At 38.5% G+C, this 27,754-nt stretch overlaps 1 protein-coding gene across 6 annotated transcripts in view; it reads right to left on the bottom strand.

Moving 5' to 3' along the window:
- MRTFB (myocardin related transcription factor B) overlaps window positions 1-27,754 on the bottom strand; it is a 285,293-nt gene that overhangs the window by 71,062 nt on the left and 186,477 nt on the right. Inside the window, exon 1 of one of the 6 annotated variants that reach the window (XM_063430299.1) lies at window positions 20,422-20,446. The exons of 4 other annotated variants lie outside the window; for them this stretch is intronic. Coding sequence is in view for 1 of the 2 variants with exons in the window: in XM_063430297.1 (XP_063286367.1) it covers window positions 18,282-18,402 (121 nt within the window). In the remaining variant the exon portion in view is untranslated. Of the gene's footprint in view, window positions 1-18,281; window positions 18,578-20,421; window positions 20,447-27,754 lie in introns of those variants that run through there. One more of the 6 variants, XM_063430297.1, reaches the window with a different exon arrangement.

Raw genomic sequence — 27,754 nt, 5'->3', positions numbered from 1 at the left:
ACTAGCAAACTGGCCACACGTAATCTCTTGACTGCTGACTTTATAATGGCTTTAGATAGTAAGGTCTAACCATGGCTTGCAGATGTTTCGCAAACTACAGTTTCCATGAGGCTCAATTATCAATAATGAAAACATTTAAGATGGACAAACTCTGAAAAAACCCTGTATGGTTTTCTATATGCTTTTCAAACAAAGTCAAGAATATTAAAGTTGATAAGAAACAAACATTGTGTTGTTCTGAAGAGAGATCTTGCTACACAAATATAACCGCCTCAAAAATACAAGTGGTACTAAATAAAGGATGTTTTACAGTTTGGTGACCTACCCCATATAAACTGCATTACTATAGGCCAATGTATTAAAAACTGGGAATACAATAGTACTCGTATGTGCTATAAAGGAAATTATATTTTGGTGGCTGTACATCTCTACTTGATAACAAAGAACTTAAAATACTGAAGTCAGGTTTTTTTATTATTATTAAAAATAAGTTCAATTTTCAACTTCCTGACAGATGCAAGAGTTTAAGCAATGATGCTGTCTGAGAGTGTAGACACAGCAGATATTTTGACATTTATACATGATCTTATCATGTTGTCTCCTCACAACGTATCAGGCTGGAATTGTGAGCAGATGCCTCAGCCAATCAACTAGAGTGGTTGCAAGTGTATGTCTATCATAACTACTGCAGAAAAGTACTCAAATTTTAGATAGAATTGCTACAAGACGGGTGTTTCTAGGAGGCAAAATGAAAAAGGGCTTCAATTTAGGGGCAAATGTATTTAATCCTCTCCAATCCACCTTCTCTAAGCCACGTTCAAATCAAACACTAGAATGTTCAGTGAATAACACTATGACACCATATCTTTGAATGAATTCAGAGTTTCATCTACAGTTTTATAAACAAAACACCTGCTTTATTTAACCCCACACCCACAGAATTACCACCAAGCCCATAGCATATGTACTCACTACATTAAAACTCTGCACTCACAGCAGGATTCTCAAACTGTGCTGTATGATTAACTACACATATAATACATTAAATGTTCAATGTCAATAATTATGTAGCAATTTCCATCTCAATATTACAGGGGACTCGGTGCGAATAATGAAAATGGTGCAAAAATATATATAATTTCAGGACATGACATGGGGCTCAATGCTGTCCCTCATAACCCTAAACCTGACTAAGATGCTTTTTATCACTATAAATAAAAATGAGGTATCACTGCGGGAATCGGTAACTATCTGCGACTGGAATAAGGAAGCATGTAAGCTATCTGGCTCTCTTTGGATGAGAAAGCAAAAATAAAAATATATATCTGCATTGTTTGTGAAATGTTGCACATACTGGCTTCAGCTATGAAAATATCCCTATTTATGCAAGGAAAGCAAGGATCGCTCAACCATAAATAGGTGAAAAAAAAAAGGTTTGTTTTAGCACCAGGTTCCAACATGGATAGTTTTACAAAAAGCATTGCAATTAAAAATAGTGGTATACATAACCACGTATTTGGATTTTGGTTACACTCAAAGAAGGAAGTACTCTGGAAATCAGGTGAAATCAGAATCTTCATCGAAAAATATAGATTCTGAAACAACTTCAGTTACTTGTTTATCTCTTAGCAACAGCTTAATCTGATCATTCCAGGCATCCAAATGACAAAAAAAACCTTACCATGTGCTGACAGCTGTATCCAGTTCTCACCTCTGCTCTCTGTACAAATGCTCATGCCAGCAAGAAACCTGACTTACTATGGAGGCGTTGTTCGGCTTATTTTCATTTGTTTGTTTTCGTGCAGCCATACCATGTTGTCAACACTTATCTCAAGACCATCAGTTCCATACACATGAATGAGGATCATGTGCACAGAACGCCAATCACTTGTAATAAATGACAGTACTAAAAGCAAAGGTAATATAATTTTATCAATAAAATAAACATTTTCACAAATGTGTGCTCATTTGTGAATTTTTTTAAACTTATTTATAGGTTAACATCCATTAAACCCCCTCTAATATTGTGCATTCCATGTAAGAGCCATCTTCAGAAAACTTTTTGCAGCAAACACTCAATATTTATGAAGACAAAAGGTGTGAATATGAGTCACCACGTTTTAACTGCTATAAAGTAGAACAAATACATCTGCATCATTTCTTTCATTTTTGCTAAGTACAGTGCTTGTCTTTGAAGGCAGCATTCCTGGAACAGAATCAGGATCCAAAAACGATATGTGTTAATCAAACTTCAGAGAGAACGTAAGCGAAAGACCCAAACTGAGCTCAGAGCTTTTGGACGTTTGTGAGGGGCAAAGTTTATAGTGTTACTATGGAGACAACTAGCAGAGAGTTATAAATAAAACGAAAAGCTTCAGACAAAAAATGTCAACACTGAGAACTGCTATGTAGTGCCTAACAGGAGAGAAAACAGACAAGGATACACAATAAAGAGGCTGTGTATCCATAGTAACCCACCAATGACATTCTTATAGAACACAGCAAGCTGTGGGACAGTGCACATTTGTTAGATGGTCTACAGTGCTCACATCTACCATGGAATGTAAAATGACTTGTCAGGTATGAGAAAAAAAAAACACAAAAACACAAAGGTTAGCTATGGTGGTAATGGGCAAGCAAAATGTATCAAAGAAGGAATGCAATTTAGAATAAATTATGTAAATCAAGGAAGAATTATTTGATTAACGAGGTTTACAGAAAATAACGGTTAAACATAAAATAGTTATTCTTAAACGAATTCTAACCTATTTCATCAGTGATCTCAAATTCATTCATAACAATAATGTCATTTTATCACCATAAATGACTTTTCATATTTTGTTTTATGCAGGATCCAAGATTAACAGTCTGATTGTATAATAAATGCCATATACTGATGCCCAAAACATACACAGCAGCATTACTGTAGTAACTACAAAATAAGATTAAGCCGACTATATATACAGTTAAACATTTCTAACTTAAAGGACCACTCTAGTGCCAGGAAAGCATACTCGTTTTCCTGGCACTAGAGTGCCCTGAGGGTGCCCCCACCCTCAGGGACCCCCTCCCGCCCGGCTCTGGAAAGGGGTAAAAACTTACCTTTTTCCAGCGCTGGGCGGAGAGATCTCCTTCTGCTCTCCTCCTCCGATCCTCCTCTTCTCCTCCCCGTCGGCTGAATGCGCACGCGCGGCAAGAGCTGCGCGCGCATTCAGCCGGTCACATACGAAAGCATTCATAATGCTTTCCTATGGACGCTGGCGTGCTCTCACTGTGAAAATCACAGTGAGAAGCACGCAAGCGCCTCTAGCGGCTGTCAATGAGACAGCCACTAGAGGACATAGGGGGAAGGCTTAACCCATTCATAAACATAGCAGTTTCTCTGAAACTGCTATGTTTATGAAAAAATGGGTTAACCCTAGAAGGACCTGGCACCCAGACCACCTCATTAAGCTGAAGTGGTCTGGGTGCCTAGAGTGGTCCATTAATGCCAGCCATATTTAACAGAGGACATTTTATTGGCTTGCATAATTTTATTAAATGCTTGAGATATTTGAGATGCTTTGGACATTAACTCTCATCACTCAAGGCCCGGCATGACATTTAGTACTTTGAGAGCCAGTTTAATGCCAACCAGTGGATCCGTGGGGATAGCGCCTAAACATTAGCATTAGGGTTAAGTGGTTCACATCCAATAACCACAAAATAAAAAACTGGACTCGTACGACAGGTGCTGTAATGATGCTGGCTGTTAAGAGTTAGGCACAGCTTTGAGGCTCGATGTTTAAAATGTTCCATTTTGGCAACGCCATTTCAAGGGATACCATAAATCATCAGGTACCATAAATTAAGGTTAGTCTCGGCTCAAAGGTCCCCCATATTGCACTCCATTGAGATCAACCAGGTATTTTCTTAAAGATGAACCCTGGGTCTGAGGATTCTAGTCAGACTCTGGCCATTGCAAGAACTGTAGATGTAGGACACATGTTGCTAGGAGCTCTGAAGAACCAGATCTAGTAGGCATCTATGGTATTCCTCAATGGTCAAGAATCCCCCCCAAAAAAAATTCAGCCTTAGATTACATTATATTATAGGTTTCCTTAATCTCACAGTAAGAGCCCACAGTAGAGAAGGGTATACCAATTGGATCACCAATGACATCAGGCGCAGAGCTCTTGCACATCATTATCAAACTAGAATCTATATGGCTTAATTCAACAGACTGAGGTTGTTCTGCACACATCACTGCTGTAGGGAAAGATGCACATTGATAATAATGCCAGGATTTAAAAGCATCTCCACCAGAAACCCAATCGATTTGGTTTCTCAAGTAATGCATCTGTATTCAAAGGCTGAAGTAAGTTTCCAATGACAAAAGAAACAACAACAAAAAAAACTATAAAAGTGAAAATTCAATGTGAAATTTAGATAGTAGTTGAATTGACAGCATAGGTGGTTAGAGACTTTTTCCATTTTGGCTATTTTGACCTTACATTTGAATTTCACTTTGAATTCTCACTTTTCTTTTAAGAACATCTTAAGCTATTGTTAAATATAAATACAAAAGAGACGTCCCCATGGATGCATAAATGAAAGCATACATTTGATGCATGTGTATGGCACTTATAACCCATGTTAAAGAGGAACGGTGTGCATGGCTTCCCTCTTTCTGTGATATGCCACCCTTAGTCCTAAAACACTTTAATGCACCACTGAAAGATACCAGTATCAGTTTCAAGTTAAACCCAAAGGGGCTGCATTGAAATTGTGTTCATGTGTGCTTCTAACCCTTTAAATATACCTGCGCACTGTGCCTGTTACTCTGATGTCTGGCTTAGTCAGTTCATACGCAACTAGTGTTTCCATGTGGCATGCTGCTAAGAACCCAAATTATCTGACTGTAAAATAAATCTTTTATTTTTTTTTTGCTTTTTTAAAGTGTGATTGCTTCTTTAAGATGCAACTGAAATGACACAGTGTCACTTTAAAGAGGGTGTAATTTCAACTATACATTAATTTAAAGGGCAACAGATACTCCGTGAATGATTATGTATAGAACCAAATGCACATTGTTTAATCTAATGAAGTCTTTAAAGTGCCACTAAACTAATCAAGACACCATTTACAGTTTATGACATGCCTATCGTTTCATTTTATTAAAAAAAAAAAAAAAATAGAAAAAATGAATAAAATATTTCTAGCTAACTTGGGCATTAAAGGAACCAGACAACTACAGGCTGATAGTGGTTATGGCTCCTGGAGAACCCTGGTGCCCAAGCAGAGTAAATAATCAAACCATCTATAAATGGTTTTGACAACATGCCTAGGTCACCACACCACATCCAGCTTTTCGTCAACACTCTCAACCAATGAGAACGGTCCTGCACAGCCCTGCTTAGCTTAGTGGAGTTAAATAAATTCTACTACAAGAAGCAAGGCTGCAGTCCCCAGGGAGACCCAGGTAATCTGGGAGGGCGACAGTAATGCAGTGGATATGAAGCTTGGAATGTTCCTTTTAAGATAATCCAGAACCTTTTACTTTTCCCATGACAGTGGAATGCGGGAAGCTATTCAACAAATTTGTCCCGACAAACAGAACTGAGTGCTCCTACTGAAGCCAATCGCCATATTTTAAACGTACTGTATTTGTGGGTGCGTGAGGGCGCAAAGTGGTTTCTGTGCTCATTTATAAAGCCTGTTTATGCTGAAAGATTAACTCACACAATTGACTGCAACAAGCTATGCATCGAGAACCTTAAAAATAATAAAAGAATAACACGTAATCCAGGTAAAAAAATAAATTAGGATGTACATATCTTAGTAACTAGTGCTTTCTATAAAAAAATAGATAATTTAGTAAAACCCTATAGAAATACAAAGATTGTGCAAAGTAAAATGAAAAATGTTTTTTTTTTTCCATTTTATTTAAAAGTCGTAAAAAAGGGCATATAGTTTACTGCAAAGGTAAGCAAATTCAGCCGTGCTGCACTGTGAAGTCCTTAAACCCATGCGTTTGCCAGAGTCTGTTGTTTCTGGTATATTTACTCTGCAGACTGCATGGCTTACTGGAATCCCTTCCTGGAGCTGAGTCACTCCAGAGTGACATCCTGGTTATCAAAGAGCAGTTGCCTGACTGATTCTTACAGAGATGAAAAGGAGAGGGAGGCCTAAAGAAAAAAAAATACACTTAGTGGGAGGGAGGAAGGAAAAGTACAACTGCTACACAGGGCAGAAGAATAATTCCCCCTCCTCTTGTTTTTCCCGAACAATTGTGTATTTAGTTCCTGGAAAAAGGCCAATTACGTGAAACAGGAAGGAGTGTAAAAAAAAAAAAAAAGGTTTAACATCTTCTATTTTGCTGAGAAAATTCCCCTTTTAATGGCCTATACATCCCATTTATTTATATACATATATATACACAGCGTCGTCTAGTATGATATAAAAAATAAATACTTTTTTTTTACCCAGAAAACAAAACAAAACAAAAAAAACCCAGCTTGCAACCAATAGATCCAAGTATAACCAAAAGGTTACGGAGGGCTCAGAAAATGTTTAGTGATCTAACCATCAAATAAAATATATATACCTGCATATTGTTACTTGTTCAGAATAGCCATGTTACAAATGTAAACCTCTTATATACGTGTATGTGTGTAGATACAGTTATTGTAATGGGCTCTACGGCAAGAGTTGCCAAAAGTAAGACAGCACAGGAATTTCATTTGGAGCTACCTTTTATCCGCCCCTGTATAATGGGAAGTTAAGTTTGATATAATAGAGAGACTGAGATACTGTAATATTTAATAGTCCCAATCCAATAAGGAAAATAAGGAAAGAAAAAGAGTCAAATGGTGTGTGCATCAGTCAATCTAGTGGGAGAGGAAGTAATTTATAAATTGCTCCAACAACCACAGGTTGACTTGCCTTAAACATTCCAATTTCCTAAGTAACCTTACTTGAATTATTTTAAAGTAGGCTTTTTTTTTTTTTTTGCAACGAGAGGACATAATTTGTCATTAAGAGCTTTTATTAAAGACGGACTATCACTTCCCTAAAATTACCAACATTTTTTCATGAGGTGCTCAGTTTGTTGTTTTTTTTAATTTATATAAATGACGTAGTAAATTACATTCCTATTCAGTTCAGACAAGGCAAAGCCAGGGCAAACATTAAAAAGGGGGAAAGAATATAAACCTTTGTTCTCTTCTCTATGTTTTCTACATACGTATTGCCAGGTGGACAGAACTTATAACAATCATTGACATGGAGCCAAGATGGAAGCACCCAGCTGCAGGATGGTCTGAAATGTGAATTTCTATGTTTACTTTTATTTTTTTTTATACCTCATACCAACATATATTTATAAAATTCTGGGAAGAGCAAACAGAATATCAAAAAACATAGGATATATTTAAGATATATTTATGCACAACGTACCTTAATTAAAAAAAAAAAAAAAAAAACTATTCTGATCATCTTTTTCTTAAATAACTGCTTTGAGGCAGAAGTTTAGGACTGTTTGTTAGTCTGCTATTTAGCATCTATTGGAACAGGACCATTTGGCTATATTTTGATCCTTAATAGGTCTAAAGTTAAGTATTATTATTTTTCATACCGAGCACACACTTTTGCTTCCTTTAGCCCATTGTGTGTGTTTTGGGAAGAATTAGCTATGTCCGAGTATTAAAAAGGTGTTTGTTCAGGGATATTTACTGCGTGAAATTAAAATTTGTATAAAGAGTTAACACAACAGTGATTGCTTTCAAGTTTATTTGACTTATATCCATAAAATCTAATTAGTATTTTCCAGATCTCACTCCTTAAAACTGATTAGTAAGAGAGAACCAAAAAATTGCCAAGGGTAGTTGTTGTCAGGTCCCCCCGCCTTCCCCCTCTATGCTTTAAAAAAAAAAAAAGAAAAAAAAAAAGAGAGTGATTGTTTTCTCAGCATGTGGTCCAAGAGGGCCCAGCTGGGGGTATTGAATATATAAATTGGAGCAATTTTGTAACATACAGTATATGTTACAAGGGGAAACAATTTTTGTCACTTGGTCAGCTGATCTATGGAATGTGAAACTCAAAAAAGCAAATGTTAAAATATTGTAGTTATAGTTAAAGATGCCTTTGAGGCTAGCAGACTCCATTGGCATGCGCTGCAGCAAGGTTGCAACTCTTTATTAAAGTGGAGGGCACATCTCTCATATATCCAAGGCCCGACACCTATTCCTACTCTGCCCATGTCTGTCGGTATAAAAGAACACGTCCACGGCTCTGGGAAGAAGCATTACTACAGACAAGGTCAGGTTTACTTTATTACTTAGGCAGACCATCATATCAAGAAAAAAATCTCCTCCCTCCGAAGATAAAATAAAGCAACTTTCTATAGTACAGACTAGCTAGATGTAATACATCAGACTCTTTGAATACACACAATTTACTCTATGGCGTTTCAGTAAAAGATATGTGCATTTGCACTGCAAAATTAAACACCAAAAATACACAAATCATTATTTATTTATTTTTACACACTGTGGGGAAAACCATTTCATTTACATAACAAAATAAATGCCTCAGCTTGTGGTCAATAATATGGATTACATTTAATTTTACTTAACCGTAACCAACAGGGATTTGTGTTCAAAAAGAGTGGTTAATTGGAATGCTGACGGTTCTGCTCAGTGTCAAATTCAGGAACAACGCTATCTGAACTGACTAGAGATAGGGAACTTTCAACATGAGTTCCTGCCTGGAATGAAACAAGAACATGGACATTGTTTTTTCACTGCAGCACACAATAGGTAAATTATTAATAGTAATAAATTAATTTAAATGGACACTATAAGCAGCTTAACCAACTCTGTGTAATGGTTAGGAGGACTAGAGTCTATGTGAGCCTTCACTCGCTTCTTTATGAAAACGTTTGGGAGAGGATTAAAAAAAAATATCCAGGCCTCATCATGACATCCTGAGACTGCACCCTCCTTGGTTGCATTGAAAATATAATGCAGCAGGATATGATGCATTGCAATCACAAAAAAAAATGGAAATGCTTACAAGTAAGCATACGTGAATGATAAACAAAAATATGTGTTCCTGGATCAAGTCAGAACAAGGTTGTGAATCTAAATGAAAAGTTAAGTGTAAATTACAAAACTGGGCAGGTAAACTTTTAAAGGTACACTGTAGGCACCCATACCACTTCAGCCCATTGAAGGATCAACTGCAATAATTACCTTGCAGGATTAAGTCCTCCTCTACCAGACAGCCACTACAGGGACTTCCGGCTTCTTAGATGACTTTTGGTGGTTTAAACGACGCCGGACGTCCTCACGTTATGCATGAGCACTTCCAGCGTAGCCAGTATCCCCATAGGAAAGGTATAATGCGCGCGGCCATTAGGGGGAGGAGCGTAAGAAGAGCCAGACCCAGCGCAGAGGGACATCGGTGCTGGATTCAGGTAAGAGTCTGGAGGGGTTTTAACCCCTTTAGCGACATAGGACGGGGGGGCGAGAGGCAGGAAGCACTCCAGGATTCTACAGTGCCAGGAAAACGGGTTTGTTTTCCTGGCACTAGAGAATCCCTTTAAATACATCGCAATCAGCTCAATATTGTTATTTAAAGCAAACCAGCTGGAATGCTTGACATCTTATTCAATTATAGCACTTATTTGTTTCAGGTAGAATAGCAGTTAACATTTCAAAATTGCATGGAACGCTGTTTATAAATATGTAATTATTTTGGTGACTTTGATTCATACATGCTGCCCTTTTTGTCTGACAATATGAAACAGTGCCATTTCTGAGAATCAGCACGTTTACATTTTTGACTAAAACACATCTCTAGGGCCTGCAAACAAACAAATAATAGAGAATTACCTCAACCACCATGTCCACTTCAGTGATTTGAAGTGGTCTTTGTGGTAGGAGCACATACAGAGATATTGTCAATTGTGTGCTGGGGGACTGGTTGCACCATCAGCACACATGACTTGGGCAGCCCAAAACGATGTACCGGCTCCTAATGTCAATTTTGTGCATAAGTGACATTTGTTGGCAGTGCGCATTGCAGACTGAAAACAGTCAAGAAAATCTTCCCCTTTAAGGTAGAGCGCAGAAAATACTCTCCTCCTCACTCTGGCCTGGGGCACATGCATGCACTCTGAGCTGACAAAATTGTCCAATCACAGGCTTTTTATGAGAACGCGATTGAAATGCAGGCCGCCCCAGTGATGTCAGGAGAGGGCACAGAAAATCAGCACCCGGAAGCTTCGCCTGCCACCGTATTCAAGGTAAGTAAAACTTTTTTATTTCCCAGGTTTTACTAAACACTTAGAGGGACCTTTCCCATAGTGCCCAGTAGGTCTTATTACATCAGAAAGGTTCCCCCTCTCAAAAGGGTTATAGTAACCCTGTAAAAGCTATGAAATTGGGATGTAAGGAACTAGGACGTTCCAAAGATAGCGTCCAAAAAGAGGTTCAGTGAATTGAAAGTCAGCTGTGCAGCAAGGCAACCAGGGTTGCAGAGGAAAAAATAATCTGGAATGGCCTTGTGCTGCTGTTCTTTGACACTGTAACAGAGGTAAAACCTAAGATGGTGGGATAGGGGTCCCAAAGCTGGGTAGCATGGAAAATTTGTGCAAAGACGTTTTAAACAACAACATCTATTTTGTGAGTAGAATCAGTTCTGGCATGCATATGTATAGAGAATGTGCAAATAATCTGAAGAAGTTCATACCTTATAGGCATTCTGAAAATCGGCTACCAGAGGTCTGTTCTTGAATATTATTAAGGTTATGGTTAAATTAGCTGTATCACGGTCATAAATATGTTTAAGTGGGTTAACACATTGGGGCAGTAACAATACATATCTTGCATTATATGTTGAGATGGTTTACTATATTCCTCCAGGGCAGGAACTACAAATAAGACAAAATTCGTCACAGGAGAAATGTGAAAAAATTATGAGAATTATAAATATATGAACATATAAAACACTTTTAATTACAGTTTATATCTTCTCAGAGAAAGGCTTGCATAGCACGCAGGAAGGGCAATTAGCATCATCAGTAAATGTTGAAGACAGATATCCACGTGAAAAAATTATGAGAATTATAAATATATGAACATATAACAAACACTTTTAATTACAGTTTATATTTTCTCATAGAAAGGCTTGCATAGCACGCAGGAAGGGCAACTAGCATCATCACTAAACGTTGAAGACCGATATCCACGTAAGGAGTGGTACATAAAGGCTCCAATACTGATCTGTTGAACAGTTTAACAAGAGACCTTTGCTTTACCACATGTAATAAAAGTACTGCATAAAAGTTAAATCTTCCTATGCAGATACAATCAATACAATAAGGATATAACCACTAAGAGTGACGAAAAAAATTAATAAAAGACACACCCAAGATTCTAGAACTTTCAGGAAAATAAAAGAGATGCTTTAGTTGCCATTGTTTTATGCACAGGGGATATAATATGGAATTGAAAGTCTCAACTGTTTTCAAGATTTAATTTATGAAATAAGAGTCGTAAATGCAAAAAGTTTATCCTTTGGTGACAAAGTTGTGTGGACTATGTGTAAATTATTCTAAAAGATGTTATGGTTACAAGATGAGGTTCATTTAAACACACGTCCTATATGAGACTGATTCAAAGATAAGGTTAGACACCAATAACTGTCACAAGCTTTAAAAGGTGTCATAATTAAAAAAATTAAATAATACAGATATTAAATGACATCCTGATGCATATGCTTTCTGTGTTTGGCAAGTTACGAGTAATGGGGATATTTGTGATCTGGTCTTCATTAAGATGGCACAGAGAAAGTGTGGGAGCTGTAAAAGGGAGTACACTAGAGGGTTGTTGATGTACAGACTTTACATATTTGAAATTCCAAGGTCTTAAAAATATACTTAAAAACAACTGTTACCTCAAAAACATTTTTTTCGATAGTAATCCTATCATCAAGTATGGAAAGGAAAGGTTTTTTAAAAAAAATGAAGTGTATGTAAAAAAACAAATAACTCATCCCTACTTTTAGAATATGAGAAGATCGTTCGGTGAGAGAGTTTGAACCAGACAGACAGTTTCTATGGTCTTCCCTGCCTCACTCCTTGCACAATGCAGTGACATCATCAGTCTTACAGTTTGACAAAAGGTCTGCTTCAGTGTGATCAGTAAAAATATACGTGGGCTATAAGTAGGATTAGCTCTTGCTTTTCATGCATCTGCAAGTCTCCTTTGCTTAGTAAGCTAAACAGGGCAATAATTGATGAAAGCACTGCCCTGTGCAGGGAGTGAAGCAGGAAAGACCATAGAGACTAAAGTTCATGTGTATAGCTGAAAGATCCACGCTCTCTCTCTCTCTCTCTCTCTCATTTTTCTAACATAAACTTTATTTAAAACAACAACAAAAAACTATTTCCTTTCAATACTTGAGAAAAGAATTGTTATATTAAAAATATTTTTAAGGTGACATTTGCCTTTTAAATTATATTTGCACAATTTACACTTTGAGCTGAATCTAAGAAAAGTATTTGGATGTAAGAGAGTTGCTTTTTCCCCAAGATAATTGCCTCAAGTTAACAAAACAATGCAAAAAGATTGCATCCCTATTGTGTACTAGGCCTGAGAAGTGTCTGCATTTCACATTGGAAAGTCATCTGTGTCAAGAAAAAAAATGGCCGCCATGGCCTGCAGAAAACAGAACATTCCTTTTGAAGAGAGACTTTGTCGGTCACTGATATATTTCTACCATACGTATTCGCTGTATGGGGCAACGTGTATTGTAGTTGCAATGTTCCTTTAATGAACGCAGTTGTAATGATTTGATTGCAGTGAAAAAGAAAGAGAGAGAATATATTTTTGATGAAAACGTGGGCACAATCAACGCTCTGAAAGCCATTGTTATACACATAAAGGTGAATTCCATAACACCCCCATAGTCAAACTGCTGATTAGCTTGCGCAACATTACACAGCCTTTACCAAGACATTCAGGGAAAAAAATATATATAAAAATCAGTTTTGCGATTTCAGAATTTTTTCATCCAAATAGCACAAAAACAAAATAAAAATAAAAAATAAAAAACAAAAAAACAGGCATTATCATGCAAGTGATGATATGGTTTAAATGCAGACTAAAAATCAAGGAAGGAGCTATGCCTCACACTATGCACAGCAAGTAAACAGGTCTCCTAGCGTTCTGAACACAAGCTTATACATTTATTCCTTGGTTGTCTTTGTTTACTTAACAATGAGTATGGTGATCTCACTGCCTAGGCCAAAAGGAGAAAATGGATTCTGCAATGCACGGATAATGTAACAGTCCTCCCTCCCCCCGCAACAAAAATGTTCAGTAAAACAAAAAGTATTTATTGTAAAAAAATTTTTTTAAAGGGTGTAATGTACCTTTCGCCACCTTGCATTGGATTCATCAGTAGAGTGCAGGTCTAGATGGATCATCATGATTTACAATACCTAGAGATGTTTATTTTGTAATAATTCACTGTTAGCACCAGGTGGATTCATGATGTATACCCAATATAAAACTACCTTCAAGACAAATTAAAATACATATACATACTGCCCTAAAAACTACTTATGCAGACCTAAGAGGGATCAGCAGTTAAATTCTAGTGGCGAAAAATAGATGGCCAAGAACATGCCTCTAAAAGACAATATCAGATTCTGCATTGGCTACAAACTGCAAGGCGACATCCAAAATTTCAAAAGTTGTAGCAGCTAACATTTACCAATAAAATGTCCCCATGCTGGTCTTTTGTATACCAATGGTCACATCCATGGTTAGCTCATATCTTTGGCAGACCAAAAACCAGATGGCAAATATATCATGGTACATGCTAGCGGCTATACAGGAAATAAGACAGAGTTCCTGATGCAAATCCTCTAAATGGTAATACAAGCACGACTAATTCTTGTTCCATCCTGTAGGAAGGACCACATGCAGGACAACCAGATGAAAAAAATATGTTTATGTCTAGAATACAACTTGTTTTCACTGAAATATTTCCATTGGTACGTAACTACAAGCCACGGGGTCCCGGTGCAAAAATTGCCCTGGCACCCCCAGCTTCTCGATGTGTCTCATCCCCCCAGCCTCTCCATGTATCTCATTCCCTTCCCCCAAGTTTCTAATTTCCTACCCCCAGCCCCAACATTTGTATTTCTCTCTACCCACTCCATTCCCTACTCCCTTCCCCTGCAGCCACTCCATTTCTCTCCCTCTTCCCCTCCTCAATTTATTTCTCCCCCACCCTTTCCCTACAAACCCATTATTTCTCTATCTCCCTTCTCTTGCAGAGCCTCCAATTACCCCCTTCCCATGCAAACCCTCCATTTACTCCCTTTCCCTGCAGACCTTTTATCTACCCCCCCCTTTACAAGCAGACCCTCCATTTACCCCATTTTCCCTGCAGACCCTCCATTTACCCCCCCTTTCATTGCAGACCCTCCATTTACCCCCTCACCCCTTCCCCTGCAGACCCTTTACTGTATTTCTCTACCCCCCTACCTGTTGGCCGCGGTACCAGTCTGTGTCTGACAGGAAGTGCTCTCTCTCTCAGTGAGCACTTCCTGTCAGACCACTCGGCCCCACTACACACAGCTATGTGCTATGCTGCTTCCCTTCTGCCAGTTAGCCTGTGACTGCGGGCCACGGTCGGTGCTGCTGTGCACCAGCCCTGAAGGTATGCTGGCAGCACATGGTCGCAGGGGTGGCCGGGGCCCCGGAGTGACGAGCCCGGTCGCAGCTGTGACCTTGGTAGTTACACCACTGTTCTTGACAAGAAAATCTTAAAGCACATCAAATATATTTGACCTCCTTAGTAATATCCTCCTTTATTCATTTAGAAGTAGGAGTCCCCAAAAAACTGAGATAGGCTCCTAATTCTATACTACTATGAAGTCATCAATCTTGAAGATTTGTGTCCAGTCAAAAGCTTTCTACTAAGGACATCCAGTGCATGCGCAACAACGGCTTTGAACTACCGATCCAATGTGGTCTACAACATTTGGAGTGCTGAAGGTTGCCTACCCCGGCATTAGAGGTATGGAAATCACAAACTGTAAACAGGAACGTTACTGAGAAACAGCAATATTTTCCACTGTGACAGAGCAAGGGTAGCCTTCATGCCCCCAAATCACTTCATTAAGTTGGTGTGATTTTGGTGCTTAGACTGTCATTTTAATGACCTGCTAGTACATAGCAAATCCACTCAAATGCATTACTTCCTGGGACAGGGCTATTTAACAGGTTATATTCTTTTGTTGATTTTCACTGATGCCACAAAATATATTGAGAAGTAAGGATTTCATCACATGAGGTAAGATTTGTAGATAATCATAATTTTGTGTGTGTATACTATTCAAGAAAGGAGATTCAAAATGGAGGTTTCAATTTAAAGGAAAATTAGGGCCTTTTTACAGTTTTCGTTCATTTAAGGAGGCGTGGTAAGATGTTTACCAGGACATGTCACAGGAATTGAAGTCATGAAAACCACTTTGGCTACAGAGGATATGCTTCTGAAAAACAATATGCAAGTGGTCATAGCTGCTTTCTGCCAAAAGCCTCCTGTCACTGTGATATTATAAAGCACAATGGCTCTTTGATGTAGTTGCAAAAGAAGATGTATTGAGTATTTTAGTCTTGACCACAATGCCAAAAAGCTAAACTGGATATTTTCAGGGGTTAAGGAAAAAAAAGACAAACAGATCAAATTTACCATAATCTATCACTGTCTTACAAGAGGACAGACTGCAAGTAAAGTAGTGTTGCAATAACTATAATAACAGAGATCTAATGCAGATAAAGAGATTGTTTTTTTGTTTTTTTAAATAATGCAAGAAAATGCTTTTCAAGTTCAATTCCTTGAATGTGTGATCTTATCAGGGTGTTGTTCCTGGGCATGTGAAGTTAAGATTAAAAGTTGATTAAACTGTAAACTTACCGATCATCATAATGGACTGTGATGCAATATGTACATTTAGCTCAGTTCATTATGGTCTACTTGAGTCACTTTGGAAATAAAATGCCAGCTTCCATATGATGCTGGTTTCGTAGATACATACCATTATGTAGGGATCATAAACTTTGGTACACCAGAGCTATATTGCCATATGATGCTTGTGCAGCCTTAAAGGGACACTATAGGCACCCAAACCACGTCAGCTCATTGAAGTGGTCTCGGTACAATGTTCCCATAAACCTTAGTCATGCAATGTAAAACATTGCAGTTTTAGAGACAGCCTCTGGTGGCAGTCTTTCAGATAGCCACAAGAGGTGCTTCTGAGATTTTACCAGACTTTAGGTCGCCTAACTGGCGCTGGACACCCTCACGTTCTGCATGAGGACATCCAACGTCTGCAAAATCCCCATAGGGAACCAATGACTCACCACGCATGTGCATTAGCCCCTCTGACGTCATCTGAGGTGGAGCACCGAGGGAGATCACCACTGGAATCGGGTAAGTGACTAAGGGTTTTTTAACCCTTTATTGACCAGGGGAGGCAGTGGGAGCTATAGTGTTAGGAATACATATATTTTTATTCCTAACAATATAGTATCCCTTTAAGACCATTTCCATATTATACTGAATTACACTAACTCGTTTGAACAGCAACATAGAACACTTAACTGATCATAAGGTCTATGAAGAACAAATATAGTTCTGTACTAAATCTAAATAGAAAATAATAAACATTTAATTGAATTGAATAGGAGCATGTTAAGTGATTCAATGTGAGTGGATGACTTTAATACATAGTGAATGCTGACCGTATATACCTCTGACTAATTCTGCAAAAGAACATTCTGAAGCTGTCTAAAACAGCACTCTGTGGTAAACCTGCAAAAGGTCTACAAGGCCTCACAAACTGTATATTTCCCTTAAGGTGCAGCAAAAACCACAACATTTCTCTTATACCTTACAGTGCTTGTGGAGTATATCAAAGATGTTAATGAATAAAAGAAAAACCTTCAAGAATCATATGTAGAGTTGCAATGGGATATCACATTGCGACAGTGTTCTTTTACTGTAGTCCAGCACAAAGCAGGGGTAATGATTTACATTTAAACCTTGAGCTGCAGAATGTGTGAGATCATACAGTCCCATCAGCATGAGACACATTGAAGATGATGTAATCCAGGAGTATTGTTTATTGGAAAGAATGAGGGGCGCGTGCCCTCCTGTGTGTGTGTGTCCTTATTCTTGCAAAGGATACCCGAAAAATATATTTACATTCAATCAGAATAAAATAGTATATTATTGACCAACGTCGCCGTGCCAGACATGCAATGTTATCAAAGAGGTAAACGTCAACTTTAAAGGTGTTAATAATATAAACAGGAATAATTTCATACGGTTTAGCAAATGGATATTGGTCTGGATTTAGCACTTCGAGTTACAGAGGGCACTCACATAAGGAGAGTGGGAGTGAGAGAACCAAACACCAAACTGCGGCTATAGAAATATAGCAGTACATGTGCTTGTGTGCAACTACATGAACATACTAACATAAGACCAGCAAATCTGTGTAAATAGGCGTTTGTAGATAAACTAGAATGTGGTTGTATTTACATATATTGAGGTCCACACACGCCCTAAATAGATGTGGATAAAATAGTGTCAGTCCCAGTTATTCTGGTTTCCTGCATACAACTCCCTTAATGTTTTGCCCTATGTGTGGCCAGACAGGGTTTTCGAATAATTCCGATGCAATGTAACTTCTTTTAAAGATATGCCCAGAGTTCGTGACTGGGATTTGGTTGCAATGATTGATCTAGTTACTGTGACTAGTCTAGCAGAGTGCTGAATTTGGTGAACATGGAAAAATGCTGATGCTGTGACTGATAGGATAAGCTAATTACAGTATAGGAAGTCAAAGGAAGCATTTCTTTTGTCATTGCTGGCAGAATCTGTCTGAGACGGAGGGGCTGGCCATGCAACGAGAGATCAGCTAACATAGAAATGAATTAAAACTACTTGTGTACACATTAAAAAACATCATGGGAAAAATCCATAGTCATCTTAAGTACTTATGATATGTCTTATTGGTGTGTACAGCTCCTAGCACACTGTACAATGACAGGCTGGATATTTAACAAGCTTAATGCAGAAAACAGATGTACAGGGTTATGAATGCAGATTCTGCAGACACATTGTAACTGCACTCTCCCCTGGAACAGGCTCCAGCAGGCTGAAATCATGTCTGCCTTTCAATGCATTTCCCAAAAACCCACAAGGTTACTGACCTTCCTTCAGACTTTTTTGGTTGTTTGGGTCAAGGCATTCCTTGTCTTTCAATGGATCAAAATCCCCGTCAGGTATAATCTCAGCGAAACATTGCTGCTGTTTCTTGCTGCTATCAATCATGGTGAGATTCCTTTGCAAATACCCAACACAAACACGGATTGCAAGGCAAAGGAACAGCAAGAAACAGACCACGATTCCAGTTTCCGGGCAGCAGACCAACAGCCAGACAATTACATAGCTGATCCAGTATAAAAAATCATGGAGCTCCCTTTCCTATCTGACTTCATACAGTAGATTCTCCCAGACAGGGAAGCAGAGCTGTGGATAGAGCATAGTCTACACCCCTTTCTATAGCAAATCTCCACCCACCGGCAGCTCGGACTTCCTTTGAGTTTTTTTTTGTTAGTGTGTTCACACTGCAATGATCACAACATCTAGCTCTGAAGTTAATCAGAAACCCAGCAGTTGTTATAGGAAGCAGCAGTTCCCCATCCACAATACAGAGCTACTTTTGTGTCTAAACATAGAAGTACTGTTTCTGCAGAAACAGCTTAGATACAACATTGTTACAATTTATCATTAACACAACTTCCTGTATCATAAAAAGGAAAAGGCCATATAGCACATACACAGTTCTGGGGATGGCAGATCATTGTACAGCTCTGTCCTCAATCACCTTTACAATGACTATACTAATCTACAAAGAAATAGAAAACACCCAACACCATACTTAATTAACTGGGCAGAGTTATTGTCATTCTCTATCTAATGTTTTATCTGTAAACCTAGAAGAAGAAAAAATATATTTTGAAATATCAAAATATTTAGAAACGAAAAGTTTGCAAAAAGTATTTTAAAAGAGGTTTTGGTTGTCAACAGTTCGGTTTTACCTTAACTCAGGAAACGCTATAAATATATACTGGGAGAGGCAAGCAGAGACACATTTGCCACCACCTCTCCCAAGATGCCCTCACAAATGCGCTATTTGATTCATTGTAATTCTATGCATATAGGCTCATGGCATGTAATGTGTTTAAGGTCTGGCACGGTTACAAACGCAAACTAAAAGAAAAACCCTGAAGGGTTTTAAAAAAAAAAAAAAAAAAAGAAGAAAAAAAAGAAAAAGGAAACACCCACACAGTTAATAACGATTGCGTCGATCCTCATTATTTTTGATGCTTGGAGCATTGAGTGCTAAAGTGACTTGCCTAAGGTTACATGAAGCTGGATTTGGAATAAAACCAGATGGACCCGTTTCAGACCTGCAGTTAGGGTCAACTCTAAGAATGGTTTTCGAAATACCTATCATTCACTCATAGGTAGACATTGTCATATGATTCAAAAAAACATAAAAACACAGCAGTGCGTGTAATTATGAGCCCAAATCACAAAGGTTAAAAGGTAACTAAGCAAAAACTATAAACGGATTTTAAGATATGCACCAGACTCTTACAAAGCTTCAAAGCGTCTTGCTTTCAAAAGAGCCGGATTATGATATTAAACATTCACCAAGCATTAGCCGATTAAACCTTTCGTTCGGTTTCATGTAATTTGTTATTCGATAATGATGTAGGATACCGAAACACGCATGCCTTGTCAAAGGTCAAAAACAATAATGTCAAGAAGATGGAAATATCTAACCACAGATACATCGTTTCACAAAGTACAAAAGGACGGCTATCCTACCAGGAGTTTTACAAAGTTAGTAGTTTATTTCACAAATCAAATACAAAACACTGGGCAATGTTTGAGACCCTTGAGACCTGGACACGGACACAAAACCATGTCTTGTTTATGTGATTATATATATATATATATATATACACAGACAGATAGAAGGATATATAAGATTAGCATCTAAAGTGACAGAATTACAGTGACCAGAGCTTAACAAACTTTACTATCAAAAAGTTTAACAGTTTTCCATTGTAAAGTTATAAAGAGTTTTGCACGATACCGATATAAGCATAAAAGTAACCCTTGCTGTTGTCAGCCCACAATTACACAGAGGATGAAAGCGAACACATTTACATTTTACATTACAAATATCTGAGCAGGAAAGAACAATAAAACCCAGAACCATATACTGCTTTGTACTAAAAAATGGTTGTAGCAGAGTCGCGTTAGCAACATACTTACCGCACACGACAGGAAGACAGAAGAGTTAGAAACGAGGACAACAACTACACTAATCATGAAAGTGTTTTGGCAGCACAGACTTGCATGAAACACTACAGAAAGGAAGTATATTGCAACACACGCCCCTTCAAATGGATTAAAGATGCTCACTATTTACTTCATCTTTTTTTCTTCTTCTTCTTCTAAAGTTTAGACTTGTGCAGGGTGAAAGATGTTGGCTCTTTTGAAACACTGGCAAATCTTTTCATTTTTTTTCTGGGTCGGCAGAAAATTGTATATTCTGCTATTCAGCTCAGATAAATTTCGATAGTGAAAATACATTTAGGAGAGCAATTTGAGAAGCCAAAAAAGCGGGAATGTATCCAAAAAGTATAGCCAGGCAGGGGAAAACCACTACAATGAAAGGCATTTGGAAAAAGTAAAAAAAAAAAAAGCAGAAGCAGAAATTTAAATAAGATTTTTTTTTTTTAAATTAAGTGTTTACACTTTTACAAATTTAGAAACAAATTTGAAGGGAGAGATGAGTGGAAAATAGGATTTCCGCTAGCAGATGATGGTGATTCAAATATCCAAGTGAAGAATAGGGTAAAACAACTTGGAGAGCTTCAACTTAAAGAAGGCTATTTGCATCATCATTTGTGAGTTTTGGAGATTCAGAATGTTCCCTGTAACAGAAAACACTCACTCAGTTGGACAACAGCTGCTGGGCAACCAGTCACAGAGCAAGCCACACACGACTTCTTATCCCATTAATCCAGAGGCTCCTTAGCAGGAGGCAAAATAGGTCTAGAAAGGCAAGATGTGGCACTACTCCCCTTTTCGTTACTTGGTGGTTCACTTGCCCCCACCAAAACACCAACACCATTAAGCCAAAACTTAATTGCTCCTCTCCGCTGTCTTGGGGTTATGCGTCCGGTATTGCTGTTGGGAGTAGCATACAATGGCAACATAATTCAATGTGGACAACTTTCTCAAACAGCATCCTTCTCTTGACCTCATGCCTCTTCAGGATGTCAGGCTGCTAAATAGGAGTGCTACTTTCCCCTTAATCTTAGGATCACACAGGGAAGCTAGCATCCATTTGGGGGCAATTAGCAACTCATTCACATTGATTATATTTTTCAGCTTGTTGAATACTACTGCTGCATTTGTGTAGAGTTAGTCACCAGGAACAACTTCTCTGTTTTCCACAAAGGCATCCATCATGTTTATGAGGTGGGTGAATAAGAGGATGACCGGTCGCAAACTGCATTACTTTGGCTCAAATTGTCTGTCACGTTCCTAAATAGAATAAAAATGGACACTAGCTACCCTATTATTGTCCAATCATCGTGCACCAGTTGGGGGTCAATGAAAATTGAGTGGTGGACAGACAGGCTATATGGACTACCTCTGCTGTTCCAAAACTCTTTATGGCAAATCTAAAATGAAGTTTCCACCAAGTGCTGATTTCTTGTCGAAAACAAAAAGGTGTGGGAAGCCCTCATTTTTTCCTTAGCCTTGCATCAAGAGTTGGCTAGCCCTCACACAACCATGTGTTAGCTTCCTGAATTAGAGTCTTCACGACAAGATGTAGGATGTCTGCAGAAAAGGGACCATTTTGTTGCATGTTAGCAACTCCAAAAACCCGAGTTTATGAGTGGACAATTTGTAGGAGGGCATATGAATATCATTTATGGTGTTACAGACTTTAATTCTAACTATTTCATATGATTGAGATGCAACAATTATTTCCTGTATGATTCTGTAGATTTGGGGCCTCTTAGCAACACATTTCAGTTAAAAAAAGTCTATTTACAAAACTTATTAGAAAAAAAATAAGTTTGACCAAATGTAAAGCACAATGTTCACTGTATTTGCAGCTTTTTCTTTCTACTTCTTTATTTAAGTTATAAACGCACAAGGTAGTACAAAGTTCCAGGTTTAGAATACATTTATAAGAAATGTAAGGGATGGAACAGTTCAGCTCCAAACAATGTAGTGTAACTAAATAACTTTTTTGTGGTTTTCAGCTTATAGTTCAACAATACAGTATCTTGAGATAACAAGTGTTCCTTTTAACACCATTGTGATTGATCAGCGTGACAAATTAACAAAGGAACAATATAATAAATAAGGGAGGTAAGGTGTAGCTTCAGGGGAAAGAGGAGGGTGTGATTATCAGACTTTATATTTTCAATGTTATGAAGTCCATTGCTATTCTTGACTGGGGTCAATCCACCTTGCCGTAGGTGAATTCTTAACCAGAATATAACAAGGGAAGGATATGGGGAAAACTATTTACATAAAGCCTGAGAGAACCCAGGCTAAGAAGAGAACTTAAATAAAAGAAGAAGAATTAGAAGGCAGAGAGACAACACATCTTGGTGCACTCCAGAGAGAAAAGGGGACAGTTTGAGGAGAGAGTGTTCATACTTGTTATTCCTGCCCTAACAAGGATACTCCAGTTCTTAAAAATCAATATCTAACTGACACTTTATATGTCTCCATTCAACCAATGGTCCCACACTTTGTTGAATGATTTAGGGGAGTGATTTTCTTGTGTAGTCAGTTTATCTCATTGAGAAGCCTCTTGGTACCCACATGTGTGCACGGCTGGTACCCCACGTGTGCACAGGTACCAAAGCAACTTCACCTAAATAAAGTTGTTATGGTGTCAGGAGGCCCCTGGAGGCACTTATACATCAAGGGATTAAAACGTTCTCGACCGGGACACTCCAGGCACCCAGACCACTTCTGCCCATTGGAGTGGTCTGGGTACCAACTCTCACTACTCCTAACCCTGCAACTGTAATTATTGCAGTTTTTTTAATAAACTGCAATAATTGCATTGCAGGGTTAACTCCTCCTCTAGTGGCTGTCTAATAGACAGCCACTAGAGGTCACTTCCTCCTTCCTAGCACAGGAAACCTGTGCTAGAGCGTCGCTGGACGTCCTCATGCTATGCATAGGAAAGCATTGGAAATCGTTTTCAATGCTTTCCTGTGGGGAGTGCTAATGCGCATGCGCGCGCATTAGGTCTCCTCGGCCGGTGGGCGGGAACAGTCTCGCCCACCGGCCGACGGAATCAGAAGGAGGAGCGGCGCGGAGGTGGAGACAGCGACGAGGGACATCGTCGCTGCCTCAGGTAATTGACTGAAGGGGTTTTCACCCCTTCAGTAACCTGGGATTGGGGGGTGGGAGGGAGAGGGTACCTCCAGTGCCAGGAAAACGGATTGTTTTCCTGGCACTGGAGTTTCCCTTTAAGCTAAAGTGTTTTTTTGGATTATAGTGTCCTTTTAAAGGGACACTCCAGGCAACCATGTTGGATAATTATGTAGTTTAGATAATTTTTTTCCATTGTGGAACTTATGGAGCTATACATCTATGGGGGCACACTTAATGTAACTATTTAGTAAGTGTGCCAAAATAACTAAATTAAATAAATTACAGTTAGGCATTTTAATGTGTGACTAGGTCCACCCAAACCAGTAATAACAGGCTGAAAGAACTATCATACTATACCTATCATACTATAGGTCAGGGATAGGCAACCTTCGGCACTGCAGATGTTGTGGACTACATCCCCCATAATGCTCTTACACCCATAATGCTGGCAAAGCATCATGGGAGGTGTGGTCCAAAACATCTAAAGTGATGAAAGTTGCCTATGCCTGCTGTAGGTATACCTATGCAATGATGCCAAGTCGCAAAGTTTTGACTAATACATTAAAATGGAATGCAGTGTTTGGGTTCCACAAGGCATACCAGGACCCACATTGTCCAAAAAAATCAACTTCTCAGTCATATATCCAGGAACAGTGTTACAAGAACAAATAAGGATCATCTACATCATTCCAAGCATTAGTATTCTTCGAGAACAATGGTTTTGCTTTGAACAGATGTCAGGATTACAATGTTTGCTCGGTGTTTTTTGGATTGTGGAATATAAAATGCAACTGAAGAAGTCACAAAAACTGGCCAGGGGTACTACAAGTCTGGGACTTTTGCACATATCAGACAGACTTCTATCCCATTATTTGCCTGTGTTTTATCAATTATTTTCCTTGCACATTATTTTGTTTAATGTCAGGTGTATTTATATTATCTATTTCCGCAATAAATAAGCAACTACAAGCATTATCCCTGTACTTTGGAGATCCTCAAGAGTGCAATATATTCCTCATTTTTCATTCATCTTCTATAATCTTTACCAATAAGCACTTGATACACCGAGTATAACCCATTCAAGGAAACCTTATGATTGAAACATTGCATTTGCACTGCTCAGAAACCCAATTAAAAATTTTTTAGCCGCACGCTTGGTAATAATGGAGGTTTCTGATAATGAAGTCATGAATCCCTATCCCAGCAGAGGACTTTATTTTTTTTATTTGTTTATTTCTCCAATAGAACTGCAGCCTTGTAATGTTTATTATTTGGATTCAAAACCACTGTACTGACAACACCAACCAAAGTTATATTTGGACTGTCTCAGATCAGGATTCGTTCTAAACATTCAACACCAGACTCCAATAATCCACTTAAAGGAGAGGACATTTTCAAAATCAAGTATTGCATGTATGCCTACCACAACAACTATACGGCACAAGCCTGTCTCACATGCATGTTTATTATAACCATGGGGGCAACCTGGCACAGCAACATGTCCTGTTAAACAGCACCCTTTGAAGAACACCCCAAAGGTCTGCCCTAGTTTTGTTAATAATTGCTTATAACAGCTTGTACTTCCATACTACTAATAATGTGGAAAGAATTTATACAATATACATGTCGAAACACAGTTTACTGGTCTTGATCAGACGTGACGCCTGTGCTGAAAGAACTTAGAGCACATTCATGTTTTTTAATTGGCGTACTTCCATCTTTCTAATTCACAACACTAAGGTCTCTTTTTGTACACCATGAATAGGGTTAGCTGTCGACTACTCCTACCTGAAAATCATGAACTTTTAAGAAACAACAAGTTATCAAAAAGTATGATAGCAATTTTCAAATATTGACTTTGGACACTATGCTTCTTTTTATTTTGTTATCACGAGGAAGGTGTAACCAGAGGTTGGTGAAACCCTGTTCAAGAGTTGCCTTATGCAAACACGTCAGTGGGACACTTCATGATATATTATTTCTGAGCTAAGAACACAGGGTGTTTTGAGTCTGGGAGAGCAGTCTCAATACATACCCTTATATTAACGTAAATATTTTTGTATGATAACTGGGCTGCTGGGTGATACATGAAAAGAGTTACCCTACTTTGTAGACTATGTCTAAGAAACTAGAAATACTTTAAAGGGACACTATAGTCACCAGAACAACTACTACAGCTTATTGAATTTGTTCTGGTGAGTAGAACAATTACCTTCAGGCTTTTTGCTGTTAATGCTGTCTTTTCAGAGAAAATGCAGTGTTTCCATTACAGCCTAGGGATAACTTCACTGGCCGCTCCTGAGATGGCTGTTAGAGATCCTTCCTGGGTCATGGCTGCCTAAAATGCATCCAAACATTCAGTATCTTCTCCCTCTGCATGCAGACACTGAACTGTCCTCATAGAGATTCATTGATTCAATTAATCACTATGAGGAGATGCTGATTGGCCAGGGCTGTGTTTAATTTGTGCTGGCTCTGCCCCTGATCTGTCTCTTTGACAGTCTCAGCCAATCCTATGGGGAAGCATTGTGATTGGATCAGGCTACCACTTCTGATGATGTCAGCAGACTGCTTGTTTTTCTGAGTCTAACAACATGCAGAGTTACAGCTTCAGGATTGAATACAGTAAGATTTTGCAATATTTAGGGAGGCATGAGTGGCCCAGGGGGGCTAGATGGTGGTGTTAACACTATAGGGTCAGGAATACAAGTTTGTGTTCCTGACCCCATAGTGATCCTTTAATTAATAGACTGTCTTTTTATTAAGATGTACAGGACAATCAACAGAGCAGTTTCTGGAGAGCGATACGCAAAGCTAGAAATCAGTACTGTCCAGCTTACACACGCTTTAAACAAAGAAATAACAATTGCAACCTTTCTTGTCCAATGCTGTGAAAGCATACATTTATAAAAATATAGACTGGGGCACATATAGATTGTCTTGAGTAGAGACGGTCAGTTGCAGGAAAAAAGCCTTGTAAATTTTATGTTTTAGTTGTCCTTGCACTTTGAGTAGACTATATATTTATATTTTTTACAGCACCGTATGTTAAATTGTATACTGCTTAGCGATCCAACATGATAAACATATGAAAGACCAATAATAGAAGCTCAGAAAAGGGGGAAAGGAGCTGAACTAATACCCGGCAGAAGTCAGCAGCCCTTGAAGGCTAGCTGTTGTCTTTGCTTCTCATGATGCTCAGACAGTCGAGCTGGAATAAGCATTATGTGAAGGGTAGCATGGAACAACCACAACAGCTGAGGTACAAACGCTACTGTTAGTAGATCTAACTATTCAAGAACATTTACAAGTGATCTATTTCTAGGACACAAAGAAAGAGGAAAACGTTGTACGGAAAACCACACAGTTACTGTGAGATTCTGATAACAGGCTTGGTACATTAACCAATTTTGTAGTTTTGTTTGGACTTTGGAAATCTTCACTTTATACTATGCATATCAAACTAAGAAATTGTTTATTTCTATTATTAAACTCCTTTACAGAACGTGCAAGTCTACACCAGGGGTGCCCAAAAGGTCGATTCCCAGATGTTTTAAAACTACAGCTTCCATGATGCTTTGTCATTTTGAACGCTTTCCAAAGTCATGCATTGCATCGTGGGAGTTGTAGTTCTACAACATCTGGGGATTTACCTTTTAGATACCCCTGGTCTTCACAGACTTTGTATCATACATGTGTGATCCAACAATGAATGTTCACTTTTAAAGCTGTTTTTCTCGCGCAATTCCTATTTGCTCGTATTCCCTTATTTGTGTCATATATTCCTTTATTTTTCTGTTCCATATTGTTTGTTTTGTTGAGTTCACACATGCCCCCTGCCCCCCTCCCCAAGTAGTATAACTTATTTGTCTTATATTGAGATCAATAATTTATAATACCATAAGGGAAAAAAAAAAAAAAAATGTCAGAAGGCAGATTATTAAGGCGCATTAAAAAAATATCACTGTTGTATAAAGCTGGAGTAACTGTTTTATACAGACAAAAATGGGGTAAACAGCACACATAATATGCGCAAACGTGACAGTGAACATGACATATGAACATATATATATATATATATTTATATTGTGACGGAGCTCCCTGTACCCCCTGGCTGGATACCTCCGCCAAGGACGGCTTCCTAGCTGGAACAGTGGGGACAAACCGCAGCACTTCTGCCCACAGT

The sequence above is a fragment of the Pelobates fuscus genome, chromosome 8, assembly GCF_036172605.1.
Source record: "Pelobates fuscus isolate aPelFus1 chromosome 8, aPelFus1.pri, whole genome shotgun sequence".
Lineage (NCBI taxonomy): Eukaryota > Metazoa > Chordata > Amphibia > Anura > Pelobatidae > Pelobates > Pelobates fuscus.
This window is presented reverse-complemented; position numbering and strand designations above follow the sequence as displayed.